General features: G+C 34.9%; 5 protein-coding genes across 6 annotated transcripts; 1 reads left to right on the forward strand and 4 right to left on the reverse strand.

Annotated features, from left to right (window-relative positions):
- The first annotated feature begins 1235 nt into the window (after nt 1–1235).
- Nucleotides 1236–2848, forward strand: LOC107433151 (RING-H2 finger protein ATL2). The gene has a single exon (XM_016044405.4). The coding sequence runs from the start codon at nt 1545–1547 to the stop codon at nt 2481–2483; it is 939 nt and encodes a 312-aa protein (XP_015899891.2). The 5' UTR covers nt 1236–1544; the 3' UTR covers nt 2484–2848.
- LOC107433152 (condensin-2 complex subunit H2) lies at nt 2736–8966 on the reverse strand. 2 transcript variants are annotated; one of them, XM_016044408.4, is made up of 11 exons: nt 8506–8966; nt 8285–8381; nt 7638–7747; nt 7424–7566; nt 6893–7325; nt 6617–6792; nt 6365–6538; nt 6183–6281; nt 5991–6092; nt 5685–5843; nt 2736–5514 (listed from the first exon to the last, which is right to left on the reverse strand). In XM_016044408.4, the coding sequence occupies exons 1-11, from the start codon at nt 8780–8782 to the stop codon at nt 5356–5358; spliced, it is 1929 nt and encodes a 642-aa protein (XP_015899894.3). In that variant the 5' UTR covers nt 8783–8966; the 3' UTR covers nt 2736–5355. The 2 variants fall into 2 exon arrangements, with proteins under 2 accessions (XP_015899894.3, XP_015899892.3); XM_016044406.4 differs by having other exon boundaries at nt 6617–6795.
- An 872-nt stretch (nt 8967–9838) lies between these two features.
- Nucleotides 9839–10750, reverse strand: LOC107433145 (major allergen Mal d 1). Its single transcript, XM_016044400.4, has 2 exons — nt 10522–10750; nt 9839–10371 (listed from the first exon to the last, which is right to left on the reverse strand). Exons 1-2 carry the CDS (start codon nt 10697–10699, stop codon nt 10082–10084), a joined length of 468 nt encoding a protein of 155 aa, XP_015899886.2. The 5' UTR covers nt 10700–10750; the 3' UTR covers nt 9839–10081.
- Nucleotides 10751–14807: 4057 nt separating this feature from the next.
- Nucleotides 14808–17596, reverse strand: LOC107433143 (probable pectinesterase/pectinesterase inhibitor 21). Its single transcript, XM_016044398.4, has 2 exons — nt 16351–17596; nt 14808–15869 (listed from the first exon to the last, which is right to left on the reverse strand). The coding sequence occupies exons 1-2, from the start codon at nt 17378–17380 to the stop codon at nt 15172–15174; spliced, it is 1728 nt and encodes a 575-aa protein (XP_015899884.1). The 5' UTR covers nt 17381–17596; the 3' UTR covers nt 14808–15171.
- Nucleotides 17597–19459: 1863 nt separating this feature from the next.
- LOC107433159 (probable acyl-CoA dehydrogenase IBR3) lies at nt 19460–25216 on the reverse strand. The gene is made up of 17 exons (XM_016044415.4): nt 24889–25216; nt 24609–24743; nt 24309–24449; nt 24067–24198; nt 23711–23896; nt 23225–23302; nt 22888–23001; nt 22654–22752; nt 22445–22562; nt 22065–22330; nt 21710–21904; nt 21292–21434; nt 21051–21135; nt 20756–20965; nt 20250–20402; nt 19892–19996; nt 19460–19802 (listed from the first exon to the last, which is right to left on the reverse strand). Exons 1-17 carry the CDS (start codon nt 25021–25023, stop codon nt 19611–19613), a joined length of 2487 nt encoding a protein of 828 aa, XP_015899901.1. The 5' UTR covers nt 25024–25216; the 3' UTR covers nt 19460–19610.
- Nucleotides 25217–25765: the final 549 nt, after the last annotated feature.

Below are 25765 nucleotides of genomic sequence, written 5' to 3' on the forward strand. Positions count from 1 at the left end.
TGTCACTTGATTGTTTTAAAAGTATAATCATATAATTAATTAGACATCATTTTTATTGTAAAAAGAAACTATATATAGGTGTTTCTAAGCTTCTAGCTTTGTTTTAACCCCTGAATGGTCTTCGTTATTAAAAAATAATAATAACCTAAAAGCTCTTATTTAAGAAGGTTAATGAGAGAAATATTTTTTTTAACCCCAACGCTATATCCAATCCAAATACAGCAAGACCATTTTCGATAAGCGTGAGATAAAAGCAAAACTTCTGAATGCCCATGATCTGTTTAAAAAGGAAATTAACTTTTTTTTCTCCTTTTTTTTTTTTTTTTTTTTTTTTGGGACAACTTAATTAAATGTGAACTTATATTATCCCTGGAGCTGTAAAGAGGAATGCTAAGACTTAATGGGCATGGTATAGCCCACAGCTGAAAACACAGGAAAAGTCCACTTTCTTTAGAATACAAAATTTGACCCAGTCCATGTCGCTGCACTTAGCCCAAACTCGAAACTGAATTAGTTGATTTTTTATTTTATTTTTTCTCTTTTTTCAGAAACCCGACCAAAAAAGCAAAGGTTGAAAAAAATAATAATAAAATAAACAAAAAAACATAGGAAAAAGTGAGAAATATGATATTCTAAATAAATATGCCAATAACGAATTTAATTTTTTTTTTAGTAAGGGATAATACTATTAGCAACAAAGTTATTAAACCAATTTTTAGTGATGAAGTAAGCGCTCATGTAAAAATATAAGTCCGACTAACTATAGATATAGGAAAATTGGTGCATGGTTGAGTGTCCAAACTTTGAAAAACCATATGAGTAATAATAGCATTATTGTTCATGAAACAAACATGGTTTGCATTACAAACTAAGAAAGGAAAAAATGATTGAGGGTCAAATAATTCACACATTACATTAACGAGAAATTGTTATCATTTTTTTCTTTTCTTTCGTTTGGTTGGAACTTTTTTTTTTTTTAATTTTTTTATTTCGTTCGGTAGGAACTTGGATTGAAAACTCATGGGAAAAGGAAAAAGAAGTTCAAACTCGTTCCTTAAGCGAGGACCAAAGAAATATCACAATTTCTTTTTTTTTTTTTTCTTTTTTTTTTTTTTTTTTAAAAAAAACAAAAAAGAGAGAGGGAGAGACATAAAGGGAAATTAGGTAGTAGAAGAAGGGCAAGTAAGTAAATCCAAAAGGAAAACCGCGTCAAGGATGGCGTCTGTGTAAGAAGAAGAAGAAGGGCAAATTTTTTGGCTACTGTCCGGCAACAACTACTCCATCATTCTTGAACCCCCATCCTCCTACCTCATGAACCTTCCCTCCTATTTCCAGTTCCTTCACTTTCCTATTTCTTTTTTAATATTAATTAATCAAATTTATTAAATTCCCATATTAAAAAAGCCTCCACTTTCTCTTCTCTCCCTTATTTCCACCCCACCCTAATAAAATCCCCTCTTTTCTTTCCACTTCTCCTCCCTCACACTCTGCAAAAACAACTACTACAACACCCACTTCTCTTCTCTCTCTCTCTCTCTCTCTCTATGTCTGCTGAGCAAAACCCAAACATGGACCGCGGTCTCTTTCCCGAATCAGAAGACTTCGGCCATGGCAGCAAAGGTTACGCCCTCAGCGGCAAGATTATGCTCAGCGCTATTGTGATTCTCTTCTTCGTTGTCATCCTTATGGTCTGCCTCCATCTCTACGCCCGTTGGTATCTTCTCCGAGCTCGCCGCCGCCAATTGCGTCGCAACCGCCAGCGCCGTACCCATCTCGTATTTCACGTCGACCCCGCCGCTGTTGCTTCAACCCGCGGCCTTGATGCTTCGGTGCTTAAATCGCTCCCTGTCTTCGTCTACACTACTTCCAAGACCGACCCTGAATCGAACCCTAAAGAATGCGCCGTTTGCTTATCGGAATTCGAAGAGAACGAGACGGGTCGTCTGCTTCCAAAATGCAATCATAGTTTCCACACCGATTGTATCGATATGTGGTTTAAATCTCACTCGACATGCCCGCTCTGTAGATCGCCCGTGGAACCGGATCAGGAGGTCGAAAACCGGGCCGAAGTTGTTGTCACTGTGGATGAACCGGGTGTGAACGAGCCGGGTGGTTCGAGTTCCGGGTTGTGTTCGGAGTGCGAAGAAGACCGCACCGCTCGTGCCCGATCGCCTTCGGCAGTGCCTTCGTCGTCGTTTGAAAACCGGAGGAAGCCGATGGAGTTTGTAGGTGTTTCCATAGAAGTTCCGAGAAGGAACGAGAGTTTCGGAATAGCAGACGACGAAACGAGAGCTTCTCCGTCGCCGGCGAGCCAGTCGTTAAGATCGCCGATCAGTCGGATGTTGTCGTTCAAGAGGATACTGAGCTGGGAGAGAAGAGGAGCCGTTTCACCGTCGGCAAATGCTGCGAGCTGCAGCAGCAGCACCGCCATGGCTGAGTCGGATATCGAGCGGGCGGGGACGAGAAGCGACTCAGTGAGTTGACTCAGTAGATATGTATAAGTGACGTGGCAGGTATTTCATAAAATTTTTACCGAGTGAAAAGAAAAATATCCGGTGCCTGTTCTCAGTCTGTGTGTGTCTCCAGGCAAAAATGAGTAGATGAAGTCCACGTGGCAGGCTGACGGGCGAAGAAAGGTGTTTGGTTTTATATACGTATTTTTTCTCCATGCCTTAAATGGAGAGAATACGAAATTTGACTTGTATATAATATTAATATCTCATTCCATTTATTAATTGTGTTTGTTTTTTTTTTTTTTTTGAAATTACTACTATTATTGTATAAAGGAAAAAAGAAATTCGATTTTGGCGTGCTGGGCAACTTGGAAATAGAATTATGTCTTTTTATATTGATTGTTCCGGTATCAACAACTTGTGCATGAATAGTGGTTATCCAATTGACGTGATAGCAAGTGTAATAAATAATAATTTAGAGAAAAAATAAAAATAATTAATTACCCCAAAAAAAAAAAATTTGAGAAGGATCTTCGAATAATAATTTATACCCTCTATTATTTATGGTCTTTCCTTGTTTGTTATTATTACATTTGTTTAACAAGATATATGTCGGTTGGGTTTATTTAGAAATTCATATTTTATAGCCAAAAAATTGTCAAATTTAATTTATCCATGCTTCAGTTTATTTTGAAATCTAAAACTGTGCATCAAATTGCTCCAACTGGTTCATTTTCAAATACTTGAGAGAAGAAAGTGTGACAGAAAATGAGAAATTGGGAAGTTTTGGTCAGGCACGCCAAGACATTACTTCTGTGGGCAGTAAGGAATAGTTGGTATGTTACTGTTTTGTGGGTTTGCAAAGTTGACATAGCATTGAATGTGAGCAGAGTTTGGGTAAAGTCAGGAGGATTCAAGAGCCTCCAATGCTGATTAATGCAGTCAGCAGGTACATTAGCTTTCAAAGTCTTCTCAAGTATTCTTTGTCAAGCCACCTCCAAAATTCCAAATTTCATTTAATCAAGTTACAATCAATATTTTGTCAAAAAAAAAAAAAAAAGTTACAAGCAAGACTATTCAGCTACTTTGTGTTAAATTTTAGGTTTTGGGTTCAATCATGTCTAAACTGAATAATTATAATTTTCAGCTACTCTCTTATATTAAAAACATGATTATTATGAATCTTGTATGGGTTTCTGGTTTAGATTCAATCCACCTTTAAAGTTCATGTAAACCTAAACAGTTATTGAAAGTGTGAGAAGACATATTTAACACAGTTTATTGCATTCCTGTTGATGGGAAATTTGTTTGTAGCTGTCTGGATATGAACCGGTTATGTTGTTACAAAAAATTACATTATTTATATAATGGTTGTACTTTTGGGATCAGGAGGAGGATGAGAAAAACAGAAGACTTTTCCATAGAAGGTGCAAATATGTTGCTCCTTTAATGGGGTTTTGATGGAAAAGAAAAAGTAATGATCCATAGCTGTCTACATATTTCCTAGATTTACTGATATTTACACGCTTTCTTCTACAGTTTTGGTATTTACCATTAGAATCTAGGAAAAGGATAAAGACAAAAGAAAACGAAAACACATAAAAGAAGAACGCGCTTTCAAATTCCAAGTTATTTTTATTATTATTTTTTTTTTTTCAACTTTTTTACTTGCCACAAGGTTACTTGTCTGTCAGTCAAATTGAAGGTCCCCTATCCTCCAGGGAAGGAACTATTCTTTCAAATTAAGTGGAATAGTTTGAAAATTAATGTAATTTTATATGGTTTAGAATGAATGTGAACCTTTGGATTCTTTTTTTTTTTTTTCCCCTCGGATATTGACTTATGTTGGGACCAGAAATTACAGATGAGGTGGCAGTGGCACAAAGAAAGATTTTATGACCAAATGGAGGCCAACCCAGGAGCTAAGGTTACTTGAGCAAGTATCCTATTGATTCATTAGTCTCTAAACAAATCACGGCGAAGAAAAAAGAAAAAAAAAAGAAAAAAAAAGAAAGACTTTGGTTTAGGCTGCGCTTGAGTTAGTGCTTAATTTGACCAATTTGTTCATTTTCAGACTAATCCACAATCTCATGGTGGAAGATGACAACTTTTCGTTGGTAAACTAAAAAGCCATGCATAAGTAGGAATACGAACAAAGGGAAGCAAAGCCATCAAAAAAGTCTTACTTGAGGGTCCCATCTCAAGAAGCAAACAGCATAGAGTACCTCTCTACCCCACACGGTTTGGCAGAAATCTTTTTTATTGTTGGGTGCTAAAAAACAGAATCTCTTTACTCTGCGAAAGCTTCACATTATTTCTTTCTTTAGTGCCTTTGCCTCGCAAGAAGAGAGATGGAGCAAGTAAAACCCAAAGGTTGACATTGACTTAAATTAAAATTGTATTTGTGACACGTTAGATTTAGAGACCATCCACTCCAATTTCATGTTTGAAAGTCCACGCTGTTCAACTAATTTTGATTGAAATTGGATGGAAATGACATCATTTAAATTGTAAGCATGTAAAATGGGAACCCAATGTTGGATGATTGGTGCATTTTTATTAACTCTTGCTACTTCTTAGCACCCACCTACTTCTTGCTTAGCATCTCCATTATTCCTAATTTTGCAATATTAGTATTTTGAGAATATTTAATCATTCGCGAGCATATGAAAAATCATTGGGAATATGATACTCATTTATCATTTTTGTCTTTTTGAACATGATTGAAAGGGTTTACAGCTGCGTAACAAACTTGCCATCCGCCCCGCTGCTATCCAACTCAATATGTAGACAACAGAGCATGAATAATATGGTATTTTCTATAGAATTTTTTCCCCCAAGATTCTAACATTTTCTTAGCATCTAAGATTATTTTCTATACATGAAACCAGACAGGTGGATTTCATCCAAGCACCTTTCTCTTTCTCGCCGTCTTTAATTCAGCTTTCTTCTGTCTGCTGTCATGGCTAAGAAGCCGAACGTGGAAAGGGTGTTCAGAAGTGTAACAAAAAGACTTGTCGTCCACCCCACTCCTATCCAACTTGACATTTCCATTGTTCACCTGAAAATTATGACATAATGACAGAATATTTTGGTTATCATATTATAGCAAGCAATATCAACTTGTAGAATCAATTAAGGCTAAACCTGTAAAAAAAATTCTAACTGCCTGCCTTTTTTGGATCACAAGCAGGGCAGGCAGTCAAGTAGTTGTGTGAACAAGAGATATACCAGTTGCAGAAGTGCAGAAAAGCTTCGAGCCACATCATACTTTTCTTGGCCTTTCACAACATCAGTAAAAGGCAAGATATTTGTATCCTCTGCTTCAAAGGATAGTTTTTCAAGAATTCTTTCACCATAATCATGAATATCAAATGCAGGGTGTGTTTCCTATCAGAAATATAGGCTTCCTTTAATTCAAAGCACCAGAGATAAGACTTAAGCAAGCATAAAGTAACACAAACATCGTCTGTGCAGATAAAGATTTAATTATATAAAGTTAATGAGGTATAGAATTGGGAAAGTAATAGAACTTGCTTGCTCTTCCAAGTTGTGCTCAATTTTCTGTTTCCATGTTGAAACCCGAGCAACCAATTCACTCTGCTTCTCAGTTTCAGCTATGCTAGCAAGGAGAGCATCCTACAAACAGGAGATAATTAACCATTAAAACATGAAGTCTCGGTTGAAATCATAGGAAGCATCAAACGGAGATAGAAAATCTATGCTTACTAGGTGAGAGCGACATAAATCTTCAAGGTTTGTATGAGGATTTGGACCTTCATGGCCGAAAGCTTCATCAGTACCAAAGTTAGCACCATCATCATCATGCTGCACGAAGACCAATGAATAAGCAATTTATTAAATTTCCTGCTGGTTTATTATAGACATCAATAGGAAATAGTCAGTCTAACCATTTTATTGTCAAAAGGTACATCTTTATCCATGTAGATGTTCTCTGGCATGTCATCATCATGTTGATCAAAATTAGGCATCCCAGTTTCATTTTCATAGTCCTCATTGCCATCCTCAGGATTTAGAAAGGGATTAAAAGTTTCATATCCATCATCAGTGAGTGATTGTCGCAGCTGCAATAAAGACATCTGGGATTAGCAACAAGTCGGACAAATTTGTGTAAACTAGCCTCAGGCGAGGAAAAAAAGTACCCTTTCATATAATGAAGGAGACTCGGATTTGCTTGGTCTTTCATGTTCATGACGTCGCATCTCCCAGATTTTTCTGAGCTCAGGACTAATAGGACCATGCAATCTCGCAGGAGGAAACAATGTAGCCACAGAGACCGGCTTAATAGTGTTAATCACATTCCTTTTAAGAGCTTGAACTGCTAAGAGAAAAGATAAATCAAGGAAACATAATGTTAGGTACCTAGAACGATTGTAAAAGTATATATAGCAAGCTAAAGAAACAAGAACTTTGATAACCTTTCCTAAATGGTTTGATTCTCAAGGTTCCGGGCTCGTGGGGATTCAAAGGCTTCCATGGATCATCTTCACTGTCCGAACCATCAATCTCCCCAGGTTCTGAATCTCTATCGTCCATATCAAATCCATGATCGCTATCAAAAAACTTACTGTAAGTAGAAAAATCATGCCCAATGTTGCCATTATTAACCTCAACCCAAGAAGATTGATTGGCACTAGCATCCTGGCTTTTTCCAAGAGGTGACTTAAATGCAGTTCCTCCAGAACGTCTAGTAGGTGACTGATTGCTTTTGCGATTTGAGACTTTTGAGCTGCTCCTGTAAGCACTATTCTGCCCCTTGCTAGGTTTATCCCCATCTAAGTCTTCAGGTACTGCTACTGCATCACGTGGATCTAACAGTATGAAGCCCCTGTAGAGATCACTGGTGGCTAACTGTAACAATACATTGTCTTGTTAGAAACATATATTCAGCAAATGAAACAATAAGTCGCAAAGCATATGAAACAATAAGTCGTAAAATGGAAGCATACCAGATACGACTCTAATTCCCCTGCATCACCGCTACTATCTAAGCAATCACCTTCACGTACATCTAAGTTTGCTGGGGGCTTCGCCAAGTATTTCAAACGAACATCTTTTTCTGATAGACTATCTAAGCGAATGTTTGCTTCAACTGCAAGGATAATAAACTTGAGCTGCTGATTGCATCTATTTTTACTACAAAGAATTAGGAGCAACAACTACCTGGGATGTCATCTAAGCCCCAAAACAAATCATTTTTGTCAGCAGAAGCTGATTGAGGACCACCATTTTCTTGAGCCTGGACAGATGCCCCTTCTAATTGTTCTTGCTGCCTGCTCAGAAAAACAAAATAAAAATAAAAATACAGAACCCAAAATTTAGTAAAAGTCACGCTGCAGAGAATGCCTCTTACCCAAAATGATACCCAAACTATTAGTTACAAGTTATAACTTAGATTAAAAAAAATAAAATGGTATGCTTGGCTACTTGACCCTTAAATGCAAGCATTCATTAGCCCTCAGCCATATTGTAAATCAGCCAATTTTACATTCTAAATTTCAGACTTAATTGAAACCAATATTTGCCAACGATGGTCCACTTACGACTCAATGCCACTACCGCAGTTAAGTTGATTAAATTGTACAATTAACCCGGTAAATTCAGGACGATCCGTAAGCATGGAATTCGCGATAGACATATTAAGGAAATAAAACAAACAACTCAAATGCTTAACATTTTGCGTATATGACACAAGAAACAGACCCTTATACAAATGTAAATTTAGTAACCCCAAGTCCACAGAAATGCAACACCACAAATAAAGTAACCAAAATGAAATACCAAAGCATAGTTGTTAAACAAAATCAAACCTTTGAGAAAGGAACTCCAAAGCACGCAAAACCAACGCATAGAGATATTCAACTTTCCGACCGTACACCTGAACCGAACCCTGAAGCAGCAAAGCGGCTACAACCCAGAAAATTTCAAGAAGAAAACAAAAAATTGAAAAAAATTTAAAAACCAAAATCGAAGTTAAAAAATGGTTGCTTTCTTGGGGGAAAAGAAAAAAGGCAACAACAGGATTCTGAACCTTCGGCGAAATTAACCGGAGATAGACCGTCAGCTTCGTTGGGTATTTCACCGGAGCAAATCTTTATCAAATATTCTTCAAGCTTCTGAGTAAGATCCACCTCCCAATTTGACGCGAGGTCACGCTCCGCCTGAACCCTATGGAACCCTCCTCCTCCAGAGCCCTCGCTGCCTCTCTTGCCCTTTGGTTCTGCTCTACTGCTACTCATCTTCTTTAGTGATAACTGAAATGTTGAGCATTCTGGTGGTGGGGGTGGCACTGGACTTATGAATTGCATAAATGTACGAAAAATTGGTTTCTTTTTTGTTTGTTTCCCGGGAAAATTACATGTAGTAATTGTAACAGAAAGCCAAAGAAAGCCCCTTCAAGCCTATTGTTGCAGAGCTTCCTTTAGACGATTGGTTGAAAGAAATCGAGAGAGAGAAAGAGAGAGAGAGAGAGAGAGAGAGAGAGGGGGGGTTCAAAATACTTTCGTTTTCCCGCTGATTTTCATTTTTATCTTTATATTCCTTTTAATTTTCTTAATAATTAAAATAAAGAAACAAATAGTGGGCCTATGCAAGGCCTTTTCTGATAAAGGCTTTTGCTCTCAAAAGGTCCAAAATAATATATTAGGCTCTTATTTTGTAAATCTGGCCCGCTATGAATAATAATAGTTCACCTTCCACGAAAGGAAAAAAAGGAAAAAAGAAAAGAAAAAGAAAAAGAAAAGGAATGATCAAAATTCAGGTAGTAAATGAAAAAGATTTTAATTTTTTGGCAGAGCACAAAATAGTGTAATAGTTACTTTTTGATTTTCTGGTGCACCGTAAAATGGCCAACCTGCTGTCATGACAGATCCAACATAAAAAGGCCCACATCCGGCCCCTTATAAAGTATAATGGGCTGAATGGGCTATAAGATGGGTCTTAAGGCCTCTATAGAGTATAACTCACTTTATGGACCCCAGATAGAACAATCCAGAGTAAAATGGGTTAGCAGGCCCAGAATAAACCGATTACAAAGTAAAATAGGAGGTGGGAGGCCCATAAAAAGTAACGCGGCATTTGTTTTTTTTTTTTTTTTTTTTTGAATATTACAAATTACAGTAAATTCTTTATTACCATGATTCCCATGCTCTTATGGCACATGCCCAAAATTATCTCACTATTTTTTTTCCCCAAAGTTATTTTTTGATCAAACAAGGGATTTTAGAATCCCTAAACCCCTTTTTTTTTTTTTTTCAACAAAATCCAGGTTAAATGTATTTAACCAGAAAATCAACTATGCTACTGTGGAAGTATCTAAAAGTGTAGAGTAGAAATAAAAATAGCATCCGAAATGCACCACAATATCACAAAACTTGGTTTTGGAAGATAATCATGAAAAGCCGCAATACATAATTTGAAATATTACAGAAAGTAAGACGAGTGTGGTAGCTCTGTTGGTTTGAGCACCACCACCCATACGAAAAAAAGAAAAATACAGAAAGTAGGACAATAGACGACGAAGCTCAAAACACTTTTATTTATATACCAAAAGGCAGGCCTCGAACAGAGCAGAGGCCTGTTCTTTGCCTTGTTTAACTTCCACTTCTTTAGTAGTCGTCGGGATTCTGTCGGAGATGGTGTCCAACAGAGTGGTAGTGCTCAAAGATTTCCTGTATGTGGGCCTTAGCAAGCACTTCAATGGTTTCCACACCGTCGTGGTGGTAGCGGGCAACTTTCTTAATGCGCACCCCGCCGGCGTGGGGACTGAACGTAGTTTCATAACTGGCTCTCTCAACTCGTCCAGTCAAAACATGGCTTTCGGACACAGTGTAGCAGTAGGTGAGTTTGACTTCGTCAATCGTAGTAATCGTGTGCGTCTCATGACATAATCTGCCACCTGCACATTCAGAACATTTAGCCTCTCAAAGAGATAGATAGCTATACTTTTTATTTATTTATTTATTTATTTGTTTTCAAAAGATTTTGCAAGTAAAAAAAAAAAGAAAATAATAATAATAATAATAATATAGTAAAACTATATACTCACCATTTTGCCAACGGATTTTCCTCACGGTTCCAACTCCACCACTTCCTTTAAGGTTTTCAACATGCCGAGAACCAACCCGTTTCGTGATTCCCCCATGATTCTTACAATAGGCCTTGAAAAACTTGTGAGGGCAGATATTGGGGATGTGGACATAATCTTCGTATTTATAAACTTCCATGATTGCCAATTAAAAAAAAAAAAAAAAAAGATTTTAGAACATATAGAAAGGAGGATTATAGGGAGAACACTGGAGGGGAGGGCTATTCTATTTATAGAGGCTGAGGTTTGAAGTTTTCCTAAAGTTTGCTTCATCACTAAGTTTTAATATTTTTGTATTAATATGATTTAAAATTTATCATCGGATCGAAGTAGAATCTATCCCTGAATGTCGTTCCAATTCATTAACAAAAATTTACTCAACCATTAAGTTCTAATATTTTTGAAAATTACTATTCGGATCGAATAAAAATTTATCCTTTAATACTGTCTCAATTCATTAATTAAAATTTACTTAATCATTAAATTTTAATATTTTTCTATTAATATGATTCAAAAATTACGATCCGGATCGAAATGGGATCTATCCTCTATTGCTGTCCCAATTCACTAACTAAAATTTGATCAATCATTAAATTTTAATTTTTTTTTATTAATATATTTTAAAAATTATCTTTCGAATCACAATGGGATCTATCTCTAATGCCGTCTCAATTCATTAACTAAAGTTTATACTCAAACATTAAATTTTAAAATTTTCTACTAATATGATTTGAAATTTACAATCCGGATAGAAATGAAATTTATCTCCTAATGTCATCCCAATTCACTAACTAAACTTTACTCAACCATTAAATTTTAATATTTTTCTATTAATATAATTTAAAAATTACGATCCAAATTAAAGTGGAATCTAACACCTAATACCGTCTCGATCCGGAACGAAATAGAATCTATCCTCTAATATCATTTTAATTCACTAACTAAAGTTTTCTCATATAGATAAGTTTTAATATTTTTCTATTAATATGATTATAAATTAAGCTTATTATGATTTAAAAATTAGGATCTGGATTGGGATCTTTTGTCCCGTGCCTGTCCCACCAAGTGTTGTCTTTTCTGAGTGAAAGCGCCGTTAGGGTGGAGATTGAATATCTGCCCAAATCTCAAGACTCAACTAACTCAACCAAATCTTTAAGAAATATGCGTGTAAAATAAAAAAATAAAACCCAGTTCCGATCAGATTGAAGAAGTGTTAGGAGATTCAACAAGAAAAAAAAAAAAAAAAATTATGTGTCTTAAACTATTGTAGGATCATATACTTTATTATTTTCTATTTTTACTCTTTCATTTTAAATAAAAAAATTAATTTATCCGCATATTTATTAAATATTTGGTATTGAAGAATTACTTGAGATTTGAACAAGCACTCAGCCTCTACCCTAACTGTGAGAGTCAGACCACCAAGAAAATTTGGAAAGGGTGTTTAGCAGTGTAACAAAAAGTCCTGTCATCCACCCCACTCCTAAGTCCTATCCAACTTGACATTTCCATTGTTCACCTGAAAATTATGGCATAATGACAGAAAATTTTAGTCATCATTATAGAAAGGTGAATTTTGATCATTCATAGTGGGCCAGATTTACAAAATAATAGCCTAATATGTTAGTTTGGACCTTCTTTTTTTTTTTTTTTTTTTTTTTTTTTTTTTTTTACAAATTTTTTAGAAAATTAAAAGGAATATAAAGGTTAAAAGGAAAATCATGAAAAAAAAAAGTTTTGTTTTTTTTTTTTTTAAAGTGAATTCCGTTTTTATTGAGATTTGTGGGCCCTGTGACTTTTTAAATATAGAATAGGAATTTGATTCCATATTGATTGTGCATATAAATTGTTTTTTTTTTTTTAATATAATCCTTTTGAAAATAATTAAATATGAAAGTCACTATTTATTTGAGTAAAGATTTAATTCATATTTTCTCCCCCCAACATCAGAAAAGTCTAGCGTATGTATTTTTTTGATGAATTATATGTTTTAGATCAGTATTTTGATCGAGATTTTCTTATTCTCAAGGTATTTTCTTTCATTTCTTTTTTTTTTCCCCCTCTCTTTGCTACCTTTACGAAATTATAAGAATAATAATATGTCCACTAAATATTATACTTTATTACATTTTAAATCACATTTTCTCACCTATCTTTCTTTTGATATATTTTGCTTAGACTTTTCGACACCTTATGATATTTACAAATATGTTACATGGAAATTAATACTATTGCATTTTGACTTTTATTGGGGCTAATACTTTACACTCTAAATATTTTTTTTTAAGCAGTTTGCACCTCGAATTCATAACATTCTTGCACCACTGATCCTTCTATCAAATACTTACAAAATTAGAGGTGCAAAGCACAATTTTTATGTTGTTTAGGGTGTAAATTGTATAAATTTTCAAATAAAAAGTTAATAAAAAAACTTTAAAAAATTGCAAATGTAATTTTTTTAAAAATTAAAATTAAAATATTTTACATATAATAAATATTCTAAAAAATAAAAAAAAATAAAAACTAATAAAAAATTTGAATATGTATAAAAAATTGCATAGATTGTTATAAAAACAAATTCAATTTTTAAAAAAATAAAAATAATATTTTGTGCATATTTCAGAGATTAGAAAATCATAAAGACCTACAAAAAAAAAAAAAAACTGATCAGGTATTTATAAATTATAAAAGAAAACATATAAGATTTATTTTTAAAAAATATGTTATTTTATATATTATATTTATATTTTAGAAATAATATAATATATGTATATATATATATAATAAATAAAAGAACATATTTTATAGAAATAATTTTTCAATTTTTTTTATATATTTTAAAAGTACTTGATCACTATTTTTTTATATAGGTATTTACGTTTTTTTTAATCCAAGAAAATATGATTTTACATATTAATTTTTCTCATTTTTTTAGAATGTTTATTATATGTAAAGATTTTTATTTTTATTTTTGAAAAAATTACATTTGCAATTTTAAATTTTTTTATAACTTATTAAAAATATAATATCCTCTTTTTAATTATTATTATTTTTTAATTCTTCATTACTTTTTTTAAAAAAAGTTTTTTTTTTTAATTTACACCTTAAACTATATAAAATTACATTTTACACTTAAAAAAAAGTTTTTTATTTTTTTGATTTACACCTTAAACTATATAAAACTACATTTTACACTTTCATTTTCATTAAGTATTTGATATAAGGACCTATGGTGCAAAAATATTGCGAGTTTAAAGAACAAATTGGCAGAAAAAATTATTGAAGTTGCCAAGATGAAGGTTAGGGCACACCTATGTTATATTCTCTTGGTTTTACGTTGAGAATTAAATTAGTAGCGCTGTTGAGCTTTGAACTAATTCTTGGGAGCAGATAGGCCATCATATTCGGGCTGTTTGGAACTTGTTAGCCCATTTACTTAATAATGGGCCTCAGAGCCTAAATTAAAGGGTATTTTATGCTTCCTTAATTATATGAATTACTTATAGCCTATTGTAATTTAATTACTAAAATCGTGAAAAAATAAATAATTTTGGAATGAATTCCGTTTTTATTGAGATTGGTGGGCCTTTTTAAATAAAACATAGGAATTGATTCCATATTAATTTTGACAAAACTACGTGCATATACATTTCTTTTTATTTAATCTTTTTGGAAATAATCTAACGATAAAAATCATTATTTATTTGAGTAATAACTTCATTCGAATTCCCTATGCATTTTTGATGAATTATATGTTTTAGATTAGTATTCTAAGGGAAATTTTCATATTCTCTAGGTATTTTCTTTGATTTCTTTCCTCCCCCGCTCTCTACTACCTTTACAAATTATAAGAAACAAATATTATACTTTATTAAATTTTAAATCACATTTCAACACCTATCTGTCACTATATATTCTATTAAACTTTTCAACACCTTTTGATGGTTACAAATATGTTATATTCTCTTGGTTTCATGTTAAGAATTAAACTAATGCTATTGAGGTTGAACTGTTCAATATTATTTATCATCTCCATTTTCAAAGTCACATATTCAGCAAAGAATTTGAACTGATCAGAATAACATAATTATCTCCGAAATTTTAATAAAGATACATATATGCATATATTATGAATATCAATGTGTCACTAATTTAATAAAATAAATAATATGATATTATTTGGTTGATTAAAGTTAGTGTAAACCCAAAAAAAAAAGAAAAAAAAAAAGCAAATAACAACTGTGAGATCTATGGTTGTCAAATTAATCATGAATTTGACAATTTTCTTTTCTTCATTGTGAATTGATCTCAAACTTAAAATTTCAATACAAATTTCTCACTTTGGTTATGCTCCTCAAATGAGAAAAACAAAAAAAATTACATGAAAACTAATAACAAAATAAATAAACCTTTTTTTTTTTAATATTTCATGTAACATAATAAGAAGAATATAAATAAAATCTTGAAATTATATATCCTTCACCAAATATAAATACTTAAAAAGCCTTTTTTTCTTAAAAAATTATGTCAATTTTTCTTTTTTCCAATCCAACTATTTTTTTTTTTGGGGCTTGGGAATGGATCTAATTTTTTTTTTTTTTTTCTCGCTCTCTACACGTTAATCATGCCAGAAACATATGGAATACCAGTCGCCTTAATCCAACGATCACCTCCAAGAAACCTCCCAGGAGTGAAATCTACAGCATGTTGAGGAGTTATGGTCTTAATTCCCTTCCACTTAACTCTTTTGCTCATGTCAGCACCAGCACCCCTATTGTTGAACTCCGTGTAAAAGCAAGAGTTAATTGCAAATGTACCAGCCCATGGCAACCAACCATCAGGCTGAATAATATCATCAATCTGTGATTGCATTATAATGGTCCTTGAGAACTCCTTCCATGGCCTTCCTAGGTATGCCTTGTTCACATCCTTCACTGGCATGTAAAGTGGGTCCCCTGATATGGTGCAGTTCTGCAGGATGATAGCTGATGGTGTCCTCCTGTCTGATCTTCCTTGTGCTGTGACTATGCAGTTCTGGTTGTCCAGTGGCTTCCTCACTATCATCTGGCAGTTCTGGAATACTGCACCGGCATCTCCGAAGATGAAGTCGATCGTTCCGGTGATGGTGCAATCTCGGTAGAACTGACGGTGAGCGTGTGTGTAGAGTGTGTCTTGGTAACCATCCATACGGCAGTTGTAGAAGAGTGAGAGATCGGATTGCACTCGAAGTGCCACGGCTTGGTGCTTTTCTGGTCCGGCGCTGTTCTCGAATCCCATGTCCTTGGCAGTGAAATTGCCTCCAATAATGGCTAATCCACAAAGAACAATAATAATAATGATTCAACCATCAGTTATTAACCAAACATTAACCTTTCTATTACCGCTAATAGGATATAACATGACATCGTATTACATACATTTATACACAGTTAGGATTAATTTAAAATGTGAATAATTTGACTATTTAAAACCTTGTTCAATAATAATAAATTTAATTTGAAATAGCTCAATCCAATTAAGTTGAATATAAAATAGTCTAATCCAATCTAGTTAGTTGAATATAAAATAGTCTAATCCAATCTAGTTCAATTCCATATCAATTAATTCATGTTTAAGTCTATTATAACTAATTTTCAATATACTAATCTTCAATATAAATGTAATGATGACTTAACGGTAATTAAATTAAAAATGCTATTTCAATATTAGTATTAGTGTTAAAAATTAATATTAAAAATGAGGTTGCAATAGTTTTAAACTTTTGAAAAGAATGATAATTTAATCACTTACTGACTGTGGCAGTCTTGAAGGTCAGAGTTCCATCGACGTAGTTCTTGCTTCCGGTGATGACGGACTTGGTAGGACCATCACCGATCATCATAACATGTGTCATGGTCTTGTCAATGATAACGGTCTCTTCATAAACTCCAGCCTTGATATAGATAACAAAAGTGTTATTCCCATACTTAGGAATATCCTTCAAAGCTTCATTCACCGTCTTGTACTTTCCTGATCCGTCTTTAGCGACGACGACGTCGGGTTTAAGATCAGCGGGAGATGCAGCGAGGAGTTTCCTTTTGCCATCATTAACCCACGAAGGTGTTTCTTCCTCGTTAAGTAATCTACGGTGAGGCGGGTTGGGTGTGCTGGGGGCGTTTGGTAGGTTAAGATTAGAGTTCAAGACGTTGTAGATTTCAGTAACCATGGCGAGGCCATTGCTGGTAAGCTCCTGAGCCGTTTTCAATATCGCTTTCATTCTGTCACCGGCATCGCCGGTGGTGTTTTCAAAACCATCGAGGCAAGTTTGCTCGTAAGTCACGGCACCACCGAGCCAGACTTTGAGATCTTCAACGTACTCTTCGAGCTTCGAGATGTCGAAAGCGCCGAGCCTGTTGAACGAGTCTTGAATATCATCAATGGCGTAATCCATGAGCTCTTCGCAGTTGGACAGAGCCTGGTTTGCTCTTGGATCTTTGGCAAGTTCTTTCAAAGTGGTTGAGTTTTCAATGGCGACCCTGAGATGTTGAACGGCGACTTGGAATCCGGCTTTGATGAGCTCTTTGGGATCGGTGGAGTTTACAGAAGATAGAGAGGTCTCGCAGGTCTCTCTGTAATCGGTAGGTGCGCAGATTTGTTTAACGGCTTTTGATGAGGTTGAAATGGATCCTGAACTTGAATGGTCGTCGTCGTCGGAGCCACCTTTGTGAACGCCAACGGCGACGGCGACCACCATAGCCACGAGGATCAAAGCGGAAGCTCCCATAATGGCCACCTTCTTCTTCTTACCATTTCCACCATCATTACCACCTCCAAACGCCATGTTGAATAAAAAACTGGGTCAAAATATTTTTTTTAAAAAATTGAGAATAAAAAAAGAATTACTAGTTTGTTTGTTTGTTTGTTTTTTTGTTTTTTTTTTTTGGGGACTTTTCTCTTCTTTTTTTTTTTTTTTTTGGTTAATTTTTTTTTCCTTTTCCAGCAGAGCTGCTGGGGCTCTTAAAAATAAACAGGTAAACTTATTGCCCCTAGGGCTCTGTCTCGGTAGATTGAGTTTGAAGGTGGAAAACATTATATAGAAGAGGAAGAGATGCCAAAAAAAATGTTAAAAACAGCATATTTGTTTTTGAGAAAAAGCAGTTAGTTTCTGTTTTGAAATGTGGGGTCGTAGAGTCACGACAAAATTAAAGTTGGTTAATGTTTTTTTCTAAATTTGGGTAGGTTTATAGTTGGCTCTCTCTGCTTTCTCTGTCCTCCAAGATCATTTAGGCTGTTTGCGGAAATTTATGGTTAGAAAAAAAGGTTGTCTTACTTGGTCATGGCATATTAATTGGTCATGGCATATTAATTGGTCATGGCATTAACCCTATAACTATGTGGAGTTTATATTTAGCACCGCCAAAATGGTTGTTTTGGGGGGGTTTTAATTAATTTTTTCATTTTGGTTTTGGATGAAATGACTATTATTTTTTTTTTTTTTTCAGAAAGAGTTAATTAGAAGACTTGAATTCAGGATCGTCCATTTCAAAAGTGGTGGATTTACCACATGATGTTTTCTAACAAGTGGATGAAGGCATTTGGGATGTCTGGATTTGGTTGGATTATATATATAGATATATATATGTTATGATATTAAAATAATAAAAATAATATTCAACATTTGGGTCCAGTGGCCCACTCCTTTTAAATAACACCTAATTTTTTCTTATTAAATGTTCAATTAGGCACATTTGTATGGTGTGGCTCTAGCCTCCGAGTAGTATTTTCCTTTTATGAAATGGTTGTTGTTCAAGGGAACTTACTTTGCAAACCATTTCCCATTGGAGGAACATCATGATGGAGCATCGTTGTATACTAAAACTCTATTTGAACATCTGAATTTGTCACGTTTTTATATATTTTCCCACAAGACAGACTAGACCTGGCAATTTGGGTCATGATACGACGATACGACTCGAAAATGATACGGAATAAATGAGTTTTGATTTATTATAAATGGGTTCGGATTATAATCGGGTCAACCCATTTAACACGATTATTAATCATGTCATTTTCGGGTTGACCTGTTTAATTCGAAATTGATTCGTTACGACCCATTTATTAAACGTGTCAGTTTCAACCCGACACGATTATATACCTATTACAACCCATTTAAATTTAATTTTAAATTAATATTTTATCACTAATATAATATTTAATAACTAAAAAATATTATAAATTAAAAATTTTATAAAAATAATTTTCTATTACTAATTTCTTAAAAACAAAAAATACATCTTTAATAAAACAAAAACATAAAAATAAAAAAAAAAATTTTTTTTTTCGGGTTAATAGGTTAATTTTCGGGTTAACGGATGAATAAGTTAGTTTTCGGATTAATAGATCAATTTCAGGTTAACGGGTACGATTCGTTAAAATAATCGTGTTAAACGGATCGTGTCGTGTTGACCTGTTTATAAACAGGTTGGGTTAGTATTTTGGATACCTGACACGATTAATAAATGAATCGTGTTCGGGTTAGGCATTTTTGACACGATTATTAAATGGGTTGACACGAACACGACCCACGAATACCAATTGCCAGGTATAAGACAGACCCATCTATGCCATTTCCACATGTAAAACATAACCCAGCAAAGCTAAACGCACACTTGGGACTATAGCCTCAATTCGTCCTCAAAAAGATGAGTTTTAACCAATGGCTCTTATGTAATTCTCACACTGGGAACTTGGTTGGAAAGAAGTTCTAGGTCCAAAGTGGAACCAAATCTATATGATGAATAGCAAAATCTTATAAAAGAGTGTGTACATGTATATATATATATATATATATACATTCAAGGCCTCCGTGTATTATGCCTATAGGCTGCTTTGCTTGTAACTGTATTTCTGGACACATGGCAACATAAATTATTACTATTTTACTAACTTTTCTCCTTGTCACAGCGTTAATTTCAATGTTCTTTACTATCTGAGCTTCATTGTTCTCTCTTTTGCAATTTACTACAGAAAGAGAATACACTTTTTATTGCACAATATTCAGTCTGAAGATTTCAAAGCTTAGCTCTCTGCAATTCTAACTTGGCAATGGTGCCTAAGTGAACTTCATCTGGACCATCTGCAATTCTCAATGTTCTTGCTGTGGCCCAAAGATGTGCAAGAACAGTGTCGGAAGATACTCCAGCAGCACCATGAGCTTGCATCGCCATGTCAAGCACCTTAAGTGCCATGTTCGGAGCTGCAACCTGTTTCACAGACCACCAAACCGTTATACTCTCATACCCTTGCATAAAAAAATCTGTCATTGCACCTCAAGTAAAACAACAATATTTACCTTGGCCATTGCTATAGTTCCACGAGCTTTTTTGTTTCCCAGTCTATCAAGCTGATCAGCTGCTTCCAAAACCAACAATCTGGCTTTCTCAAGCTCTATTCGACACTGAATCACCAAAACACAATTAGAAAAGAATGCTTTCACAATCAGAGAAGGAGATGAATTTAGATTGATTTAGGTGACGGAGAAAGAATAGTTCAACTCAAATAACTTCTATGTATCCGTTCTGATGTTTAAGAACAGAAGTTTCTCCATTATGCTTATACAAGGGATGATGCTAGCTGCACCGTCTCATCATGATCTAAATGTAATAAGAAAATGTGTTTTCCTTTCATGCCAGGCCACTGACTCAACATACCTTTGCGAAATCTGAAAGGAATGAACCTTGCTCAGCAATCAACTTCCCAAAAACTCTTCTACTAAGAGCTCTTTGAGCCATCATCTGCATGCCACGCTCTGCTGCACCTATCAGTCTCATGCAATGATGCAACCTTCCAGGACCTAATCTACCCTGCAAATATATAAAGTCAGCACCAAAAGTGATATATTCTATGTTTCTTTGATTGCAAACAGTTGGACAACCCAACATTAGGATTGGTCACAACTATAAAATCACCAGTCAGATGTTGGAGCCGAACAAAGTCTTCTATCATGTATCAACCAGTTGATTTTTATTGAGATTTGAAAGAACTAATTTTCCAAGTAAAGTTCTAGTTTTCTTGTTCTCAAGATGAAATTACTCTATAAAATAAATATGGTTCTCTCATCATGCCACGAAGTTTCAGAAAGGCATTAATTACCAAAAAGAAAAAAAAGAAAAAAAGAAAAAAAAAAAAAAGGTTTCAGAAAGACATTGAGTTATACCTGTGCAATCTCAAATCCACGTCCTTCTCCCAATAGAATATTCTGCGCTGGGACATGTACATTCTCAAATATTACTTCTGCATGTCCATGAGGTGCATCATCAAAGCCAAAGACCATGAGTGGTCTTTTTACGTGTACACCAGGAGTCCGGATATCTACTAGGATCATAGATTGCTGCCTATGCTTAGCTGCATTGAAGTCAGTTTTTCCCTGTATAGTATTCGGATCAGATTTATTGTTTGAAATCCTGCATTTTATAACAAACAGAAATTCATGCTATAAAAGAATAACTAACCATGACTATAAGAATTCTGCACCTTGGATCCATAGCTCCACTTGTCCACCACTTCCTCCCATTTATGATGTATGAATCTCCTTGTCTGGACATAGTACATGCAATGACATCTTAAAAATATAATATTTATTCACTATCATGGAAAAGGTCTCCTGATCTGAACATAACAATTTGATTAAGGGCAAATGGCCGAACATAAATCAGTGGAGACTCACTTTTCAAAGATTTTGCATAAAATTACCTTTTAATAGAACATTCAATGTTGGTTGCATCAGAAGAAGCAACTTTTGGTTCTGTCATTGCAAATCCTGATCGGATTTTCCCCTCAAGCAAGGGAACAAGCCATTCAAGTAGTTGTTCTTTATTCCCATAGCGCAACAATACCTAACAATGAAAGGTTAACTGTTATTAGACATAATAAATGCATGCATGATAACCACAAAGGTTTGTGTAAGGAAGTTTACTTATGTCACTGTGTTAAGAACATACAGTTTTGCCACAACATTGAACTGATTAAATTTTTTCTCCTTTCAAGCTTGAGGTTTATAGAGTCCCAGTGAAAAGGCATCATAAGAATAGACAAAAAATAAATAAATAAATAATGATCTAACACTGATTGATCATCCATGGGCATTAATTGTCTGAAACTTTCATCTTACCTCCATATTTCCTGTGTCAGGAGCACCACAATTGAACACTTGTGGTGCCCAAACAGAACGACCCATGATCTCACAAAGATAACCATATTCAAGGTTTGAAAGGCCTGCTCCTAGTAACTGACCATATGCATCATCAGAGAGAGGATAATTGCTTCCATCGTAGATAAGTTTTCTTGCCCTTGCAGCACTGTCAAACTTCAAAAAAGCACAAGGGAATAAGACAATAAGTTGAACGATCAAAACTTTTCTCAAAATACACATGCAATAACTATTTTCCAGTATTACAAAATTCAAAAGTGGGGTGTAAAAATAGAAATTTCAAATGATGACTAGGGAGAAAGATTGAGACACGTACAGGTATCCATAAGTTCCATAGACCTTCTTTCTTGGCCAGCTCCTTTAACCTCTCTTCCTCTGGATGAATTGTCCAACGCGAGGAAGACTGAGCAAGTTTGTAGAACTCATTTTCCATTGGGTATATGTGATCTTCCATGAACTTTATCAACTTGTTTCTCAATTCAGTAACCTTTTTGCCAGGAACAAACTTTCCTACTCCAGAAAATACTTGATCTTCGCTAGCAATTCCAGAGCGCTCTATGTAATCTACTTTAATAGAAGCACCTAAAGCAATAAATTTGGTATTTAACTCTTAGTCATCATCATTTGAAAATGAGAAACTAAGCGATATGCAGGAAATGTATATTGAAACCACCACGAGTGGTACAGTATAGTTACCTGATGGAGGATGATCAGGAAGCACAGATTCCTGTTTAATATATGCCAAAGCTGCGTCTATTAGAGCATTAGCTTTTTCCCCTGCATGTTTGGCACGATCACCTGCTGATGCAATACCCTACATAGAGATGGCAAACAATTAATAATCTGACAAGAGCTTTTTCCCATATTATCTACAATGTAGTACAATGAATCTCTTTAAACTATACCATAATCCATCTACTATATATTCCTGCAAAAATTGAAGCTCCACGGAACAAACAAAAGGCTATATAGAACTTCCACTCAGCAATGGGCCATGGTTTTCCCTGTAGGGCAACAACTCCAGTGTAAGTCCCATCCTTCAAAAGCTTAGATAAAATAAAAATAATCCAGAGGCCACATGTTTGGGAAAACAAGCATAAGAAACCATTGTCCATTGTTGTCATCATCATAAGACTTACAGAATAAGAGCAGTAATCTGCCAAATATTCTGCTTGGGACGGTATCCCTTCTGTTCCAGTAAGCTTTAAACCTTGACCAACTTGAGCGTCATCAGCAATGTCAACAACATAAAGCTGCCAAAGAAGGATAATAGTAATGAAGGTGTGACTCAGTTAATAAGAACCTAGAATACATGACTAGGTCCTTGAAGCCAGTAAAATAAACCCGCAAAGATAAGTATATCAAATTAGCGGTGCGGCCAAAGAGAAAATAATGGCGTGTCAACTACATGTTTAACAAATTTATACAGTATAGGCCTTTGAAGGCATGAACTCAAGTCTGAATGTTGAAAGGTACCAAAGAGCTGGATGCAACATCGCACATTTGGTTTCCAAGGGTAGACAATTCCCAATCAAGAATGCCAATTACTCGATCCTGCAGCAATAAAGTACCACATCATATATGCAACTCAGATCATTTAAGCTGTTCAGGAATAGTGTATATGTTGAGCCTCTGACCATGTTCAGAGCCAATTAAGGTATAACTTATACCCAAAAAAAAAAAAAAAAAAAGGGACAAGAAGAAGAAGACGAAGAAGAAAAAAAAGGAATAAGAAAAAGACATAATAAACTCTGTTTTTCATACCAAACACAATGATAAGAGTTTCTAATTCATAAATTTGAAGCACTAAAAGCCCGGTACCCAGTGACCCAGTTTGTTTAGATACTTGGTAAAAAAATCAAATTTACATACTATTAGAACTGACATGTACATACCAGAACACACGCAAAATATAAATTATATGCATGCATTTATCAATTAAAATATTTGGAAGGACCAAACCTCAATGGGATGGAAAACAAGGTTATCTAGACGAAAGTCTCCATGAACTAAGCCTGCTGTAGCTCCTGAAGAATCTTCAAGAGGAATATGTTGCCGTAACCAGTCAATTAGCTTGAACATCTTCGGATTTCTCTCAGGCGTACCCTCACCAGTTGAGGCAACATATTGTTTAGCCCACCGCTCTACCTAAAACAAGCAAAGGATCCATTAAAGCATATTCACTGGATGGACCTCTTTTTAATCCCATCACCCCAAAACTCAAGCAAGATGTACGAAAATCCCTTCGAGGTGCAATATCAAATTATAAAATCAGTAACCACCAGGATAATGCTTAAAACAGTGGAAAATTCATGCACCTGTCTTTTACAATAGTTGTCCAAACGCCCATATTTCCCTAGACCAATGGCATTAACATCTGCAGAATGGAAAGATGCTAAAGCTTTCGCAGTTTCTCGATATATGGCCCTTCTCCTCTGAGGCGCTATACCCTGACATAACAATCATAATATAATCCAAATCTCAATCTAGAAAAGTTTTACCTATTTGATATAATCATATAAACATTAACCAAAAATGTTAACCAGATTAGAAGACAAACCGGTAGTTTGGGGTCAATAAAAATGCGTCCTTCCAAGTACTCCATGATGTAGAAAGCAGTTCCGATTACACTTGGATCAGTACACAAACAGAAAACTTTTGGAACTGGAACTTGGGTATGAGAGCCCAATGCCTGAAGAACCTGTTACGATAATAAAATAAAATAAAGAAATTCGAATGATTAAAAAGCAAACTACTTTCCAATTTCCATTTCCATATCTTTCAGTCTGATGTTGTATAAAGACGCTAAACCAAAATAAAGAAACAAGTACCAAACACTGTAAGAAAATGAATGAATGACCTGGAATTCTCTCTCGACGGCATGCGCAGACTGAAGCAACTTCCCAGGCGGTTTCTTCCTTAGAACATAGCGTTTCACCGAAGCTCCCGAACCCACCACCAAAAGATACGTGGGATTCGATTGTCCATGCCCAAACTAAAAATTCGACATACAATAAACAATGAAACGAACCCATTAAATAAAAATCCTCACTTTCCCCCCCCCCCCCTCCCCCCCCCCCCCCCCCCCCCCAAGAAACAAGCACAGATAAAAAGAGAAGAAAAGGTATTTGACAATAGACCTGAGAAACGGTGAAATTAGAAGGAGAGGAAGGGAAGCCATCGACGTTGAGAGAGGCATATCGGAACAACGCGTCGAGATCGAGCTGATGAGCTGGCTGGACTTGGCCCACTAGATCAGATGTACGCCTCGCCATTTATGCTTTCCAAAGCTTCCCCAAAAAAAAGAAAAAGAAAAAGAAACTAAGAAAGGTCTATTAGAGAAATAGAGAGGCCCGAGTAAGGTGCACAGAGAAGCAAGCGAGGGAGGATGAGAGAGACAAAGAATGGAAGACGGCCAATATATCCGTTGAAAAGATCGAAACACAACTGACGCGCTCGACTTTGAAGTTCATACATACTCGCCTGTTTATTAATAATTACTGATAAGCAGACGGGAGCAGAAGGCCGCCAATTCTGAAACGGCGAGTTTTTCTGTCTGTTGTACGTGTCGGGTTTATGAGGCATGTTGCCTTCAGTTGCTTAATTGGCGAGTGGAAAAAGAGGTCGACAAAATAATCTGACGTGGAGAGACCGTAATTCTAATCAACTTTTTTGCTACAATCCATTAACTTTGAATCGGATGTCGATTTCGTTATAATCTGTTTTTAGGTTCAATCCCACGTCTGTCGATTTTTTTTTTTTTTTTTCCTTTTTTGGTTATTTTAACGCGTGTCTTAGCATAATTGAAATGTAAGGATGAGGTCATATGAATATCTAAGAAAAATACCAATTTTCATTAAATTTATATATTTGGTTTGATAAATAATATAACATAAAAATGATATTCTTCATACCCCAAAAAAAATAAAAATAAAAAATAAATTAATTTTAGTTATATAGTTACATAATTTTATGTTATTGACTAACAGTATTAATTAATTATAATTGATTACCATT

Source organism: Ziziphus jujuba, chromosome 11, assembly GCF_031755915.1.
Source record: "Ziziphus jujuba cultivar Dongzao chromosome 11, ASM3175591v1".
In the NCBI taxonomy this organism is placed as follows: Eukaryota; Viridiplantae; Streptophyta; class Magnoliopsida; order Rosales; family Rhamnaceae; genus Ziziphus; species Ziziphus jujuba.